This window comes from Ananas comosus, linkage group 5 (assembly GCF_001540865.1).
Source record: "Ananas comosus cultivar F153 linkage group 5, ASM154086v1, whole genome shotgun sequence".
Taxonomy (NCBI): domain Eukaryota; kingdom Viridiplantae; phylum Streptophyta; class Magnoliopsida; order Poales; family Bromeliaceae; genus Ananas; species Ananas comosus.
This window is the reverse complement of record NC_033625.1, coordinates 14,927,080-14,933,079: the sequence shown is the minus strand read 5'-3', so window position 1 is coordinate 14,933,079 and position 6,000 is coordinate 14,927,080. Positions and strand designations below refer to the sequence as shown.

General features: G+C 36.2%; 1 protein-coding gene across 1 annotated transcript; it reads right to left on the bottom strand.

The window, feature by feature from the left end:
• LOC109709869 (isocitrate dehydrogenase [NADP]) lies at positions 73-5,061 on the bottom strand (the record flags this gene model as incomplete). Its single annotated transcript, XM_020232224.1, is given in 12 exon segments — positions 73-107; positions 654-769; positions 848-916; positions 1,531-1,634; positions 1,726-1,811; positions 1,923-2,024; positions 2,099-2,152; positions 2,821-2,898; positions 3,127-3,164; positions 4,312-4,421; positions 4,516-4,559; positions 4,668-5,061. Coding segments are annotated over 12 exon segments (1,128 nt in total), but the record flags the coding sequence as incomplete, so codon positions are not given.

Sequence of the window (6,000 nt, the reverse complement as noted above, 5' to 3'; positions counted from 1 at the left end):
GAAATTTTATGTGGTTCTCAACAGAAATATCAGAAATCCTGGAGAGCAAAAGAAGGAAGAAGTGGCCGTTACCAGTACGGATGTCATTAAGCCCAATGAACCAAAACCTGCAGCCACCGAGAAACAGTAAGACGGCAGCATCATGATAAAATTCCAATGATAAGCAAATTACAAAACAAAAAAATAATAGAAATTTTTTTAAAAAAAGTATATTAGTTGAAGTAGCAAAGACCAGAACCTATCGCTCCATATAATTAAATAGCCATCCTGCTTCATGCAGTTCAGAACATGCAGCATCATCATATAAAAGGTTGAGAAAAGAATCTACCAGAATAAACATCTTTCATTTTGTTACTTTACTATAGATTGACGACACAATGGTTGGCACACAATCATGAAGCTCACCAAGCTATAATCACAATAAGTTTTCAAAAGATACAAGTAAAAACAGGCTGCGATAAATGCAAATTCTGGAGATTTACATATAACATTGAAAAGAAATATTAATCCTACACAGAAAATTACAATTTGACATCCTTGTGTAAACATGTGTGCATAGTTGACTAGTAGTAAATAAGGTTCTTTGTTCTCAAGGCATAAACTTTGGTTTGTCTAATAAATAATCAATGAGATAATCTGAACACAATGAAGACCTTGGGCAAGAAAATCGCTCTGAACATCTCCATCATAATTCTTACAGGCCCAGACATACCCTCCCTCACTTTTTAATGCATAGGCCACCATGTCATCGATCAACCGATGCTCATACCTGGAAATAAGAATTACCAAACTGTTAGAATTATTTCAACTGAAAACCATGAGAAAGTTAAAATAGATAAGCGCACACCATATCGACTGCTTCTCAAACTTTTCCTTCCATTTCTCTTCATATACCTCCTGAAAGATGTCTTTAAACCTATGACAGTTTCAGTTTCCAAAACAGTCAACTTCTTCTTTCCAAGTTCTATTCAAATACCAATGTAAAATCATTGCAGCTTTAAACTATAGAAAAGAGCTCATTGCCATCATTCAGTAGCTATAACAAAAGCACAAACATCATAAAGCAAATGCAAACTCAAATATTTTTCAACTTCTAAATATTAACTGATATTTTCTTTCTCCAATAGGGATATTCTCATCGGAAAACCAAATTATGAGTAATAAAAGGAAAGAAAGCCTCATTTTGCCTTCTAAAGTAATTTACGCAAACAGATTCAGCAATCCGTCTGAATGCTATGGGAATATGAGTCATTCTTTAGTTCATTTTGATCCTGAAAGAAATGACTTGTCTAAACACTCAATTCAAGCTTTTCTCTTTCTCATGCATAGGACTACTTAAAACTTTGTCACTATGCCATGGGCTTTTACGAAATGTTACAACATAAGCATATGATTCTGAAATTAATATGGCAAATGCAGATCTAACGATTACTAGTCCAATGCTAAATGAGACAGACAGGAAAGCAAAATAATAGCATATTGCAATTAGATTTCAGATATACATAGCCAATTATAAGGAAAGAGTAGTACCTGCCATCATATTTTTTCAGAATTGTATTTTTGGTGCTCAAGTATAGAGGCCAACTTTTAGCAAGTGCCATTGCCATTGATGATTCAGCAAAGGCCCGAATAGACTGAAAATGGCTACATAAGACTTTGTATAAAAAACTACAAAAAGCGAAAAAAAGGGAAAAATATTCAATGCTCAGGCTCCCAGAGGCACACCTCATCTACGTTGTACATAGCTAATGCAATACCAGGCCCTTGGAAGTCATAAACATTTAGCTCCACAGGCACATCTCCATCTGGGACTGATTTTATCAATTAAGTAGAAGAGCCAATATAAGATTATCAATATAAACAAACATTAAATTATCAAACAAGCTACAATTAACTAAAATATTACGAGTATAGAAGCTCACCAAAGACCATTTTAAGCTTTCCTGGACCCTTAATAATTGTATCTGTCGCCCGATATTGATCTCCAAAAGCATGCCTGCCAATGCATATAGGTTTCTTCCAGCCTGCAGATTTTAATGGATTGCTTAGACATAAAATCTTCACAATAACATCATATAAAATGGTAACGGTAACTTACCTGGAATAATCCGTGGTATATTTCGGCACAAGATTGGCTCACGGAAAACAGTTCCTGAAGTAGGGGGAAAAAAGGTAAAGAAATTCAGCAAGCATCTGAAACATGTACAAAAGAAAAACTGGGGAAGTAATTCTATAGGGCAATACAACATATGGCAAAGCCTGTTCTGATGTCAGGTCAATAAGAAGACAGAGAAGGCATGCCCTCAATATACAAAATTTGAGGAAAATACAAGATAAGTCACACAATAATTAGAATTGTCAGTTTTACCTAATAAACAAACAAATTTACATTATTATCTAGTGAATAGAGGATTTAAGAGTATGAGTCCACAAGAAAGGACTAAGAACTTAAATTTACAGGTCAGTAAGGTTGTTTCTAATTGATTCAAACAAACCAATATGATTATTATGGCAACATATTTTCACATTAAATTGATACTACAAATGGAAAAAAAAAAAAAAAAAGTGTGCCCCCCTCCTCGGACAGTTTATTTGTATGGAAAAGATTCAAAGAAACTTAAAATAGGAAGATTATGACTTCAAAAAAAATTGTTTCGTGCTCTCCAAACTGTCTGAAGGTTGCAAAAGAGTATGATCTGTCTCAACCTGTCTCAACGTCTGTCATGCATGAATTCAACTTGGTGTTAACTAGAGTAATATTGAGGTGCACAGTAATGAGAAAGTAACTGATCCAAAGAACTAAGTAAATTTAGAACTAACCATTTAATATGTTTCTTATTGTGCCATTTGGGCTCCGCCACATAGCCTTCAGATTGAACTCTTTAACCCTAGCTTCATCTGCATGTAATGTAATAGTAACGAGAAACATATTATATCCATAGTGGCTAACTAACAGAAAACTATGATGAGTTGATGACTGAAAGCATCAAATAGAAAAAATTAATAATAATAAAGATGTCTAGAGTAACATATATGCTAATTCAATCAAAATAACTCTATGCTAATAACAAAAAAAATAAAAGAAGAAGAAGAAGAAAGGAACATCTAAGTACAAAAATTCTTTACCAGGAGTGATAGTGGCACATTTCACAGCAACATTATACCTGCAAGAAAGTAAGAGAAAGGCGAAAGGCTTCAGTTTAGACTTTAGAGAACAAATTTTTAAACAATATATATAGAGAGAGAGTAGGGCTACTATAGACCCCTTCGTACTCATAAGTTGTTTTTGATGATTTAAACGCTCTAAATCATGTTTAACTATATGGATCGTCAATTCAGTAACTCTATCATAAAAAACGACTTATGAGTACAAAGACGATCGTACTCATAAGAATATAGTAGTTGGACTCATATAGAGTAGGGCTATTATGCTCTTATGAGTATAAACCCCCTTGTACTCATAAGTACAAAAGCGATCATACTCATAATAGTATAATAGGCGGACTCATATAGAGTAGGGTTACTATACTCTTATAAGTATAGACCCCTTCATATCATAAGTACTCATTAGTACAATCATACTCATAAGAGTATAGTAGCCGAACTCGTATAGAGTAGGGCTACTCTTATGAGTATCGATCCCTTTTTACTCATAAGTTTTAAATGCTCTAAATCATATTTAACGGTATGGATCGTCGATTCGAAAGCCCTATCATAAAAAACAACTTAGGAGTATCAAGGCGATCGTACTCATAAGAGTACAGTAGCCGGTCTCATATAGAGTAGGGCTATTATACTCTTAACGGTATGAATCGTTGATTCGGAAGCTTTATCATTGAAAACGACTTACGAGTATAAAGGCGATCGTACTCATAAGTGTATAGTAGTCGGACTCCTTATACTAACTAATTTAACTGAACTAAAACTGTATTGCATAACATTAGCACAGGATCAGCACTAGAGTTTAACTCAGAGTTGAGATGAAACCCATAAAAGGATCTAGCAAGCTCAGATAAGTTGTTCTCCAGAGCAAATCTAACTAAAGCTAATAACAACCTGCAATTGGAAACTTATATCACCAAATGCAGATTAAAACTCTCTACTGATATCGGAGACTTATGATGCCAAATGCTGAATAAATCTATCTACACTACCTTCATTGATCAAAAAACACTACTCAGCCCAAACAAATGGAGAGAGTCGTATTGAACTACAGCCTAGTTAAAGCAAAATGAACGTTGACCATTAAGAGTTCTTAAAACCACATTTTAACTACAAACAACAGGTAGAATGATAAGTGTACGAGCTTACTTTAGGGTGGCCTCCGCACTCTCCACAGTAACCCTATCATCAGTAGCATCTCGATTCAGTAGCCCCAGGTCAAAATACTTGATATCCAATTCCAAATACGGATATATTAACTGCAACAGAAAAGGTGGGAAAAGAAATCAAACGCCACAACTGAAGAATCAAAATCTCGAGAGAGAGAGAGAGAGAGAGAGAGAGGGATCCCACCTTGTCCTTTATCATTTTCCAGATAACCCTCGTCATCTCATCGCCTGGGAAAGAAAAAGGACGAACACTGGTAACCCTAATTCTCTAATAAACGGATAAATGGATTGGAGTTTAAGGGGGAATGAGCGGAGTTTTAAGGGGTGGTCGCTAACCGTCCATCTCGACAATGGGGTTGTCGACCTTGACTCGATCAGCGGCGGCGGCGGCGGCGGCGGCGGCGGAGGAGACGCAGCGGAGGGAGCCGTTGAGGACGGAACGGCGGCGGGTATCGGCGGGGAAAGAGGCGCAGCGAGAGAAGGGAGCTCCATGGGGGAGATTGTGGAAGCGGAACTGAGAGGGGAGAGAGGGGTTAGGGTTTTGGAGGAGGGGTGAAGAGGAGGAGGAGAGAGGCATGCGCATGCTGGTGGTGGGCATGGTCATGGCACCGAGACGTAGTCGGCGCATAACAGCACAAGCGAGAGAGAGAGAGCCTCCGAAATGATTCCGACCAAAAGAGCAGCGTGGGAAGCACGAAAGAGACGAAGGGAGCGCGACAAGCGTGTCCGTGCAATTGACAACTCAATTAACAGTATATATATATATATATATATATATATATAATTATACTTCTATAATATCAATAATATTAAGTTTTCGGTACTATTGAATTTTCGGCCGTTGGATAAAAAGATGTACCGTTAGAATGATAGTGGTTTTCGGTTAAATTGATAGTGGTCTCCTATGGTTGAGTGGGTGGTTGGTTTAATGGTATAATCTAACAGATGAAAATGATGTAGATCTATCAGTAGAAAACTTAATAATACCAAGGACTTGATACTATCGATAGTATAGTAGCCGGACTCTATATATATATATATATATAGAGAGCAGGGCTGCTGTGCTCTCAGGAGCACGGAGGCCTCCGTGCTCCTGAGCTGTTTTCGATGATGGAATTTTTAAATTGACGATCGGTTCCGTTAGACTTGATCTAGCGCATTAGAAGTTTCTAGAAAATAATTTTTACGATTTTTTGATATCATTACCTAGTGATCGAAAGAATTCAAAATTCAAAATTCAAAATTTTTAATTGTTGATATCTGCCGTTTTCAAGTTTAACGGTGCAAAAGTATTTAAATCAGATGAAATTTTGATACAAAATTTTTTATACTATCTACAACAATATCAATATTTTTGATCGAAAATTTTAGTGCTATATCACCACTTTTTATAGAATTTTTATTTTTAGCCGTTAAAAATTATTGATTTTGAATCCTTTTGATTACTAGGTAAATAATATCGAAAAATCGCAAAAATTATTTTCTAGAAACCTCAAATACGCTAGATCAAGTTTAACAGAGCCGATCGTCGATTCGGAAACTCCATCATCGAAAACGGCTTAGGAGCACGGAGGCTTCCGTGCTCCTGAGAGCACAGCAGCCCTACTCTATATATATATAGATCATCAGATTCTATATATTGTTTGTACCTATTTTATTCTTTAATCGA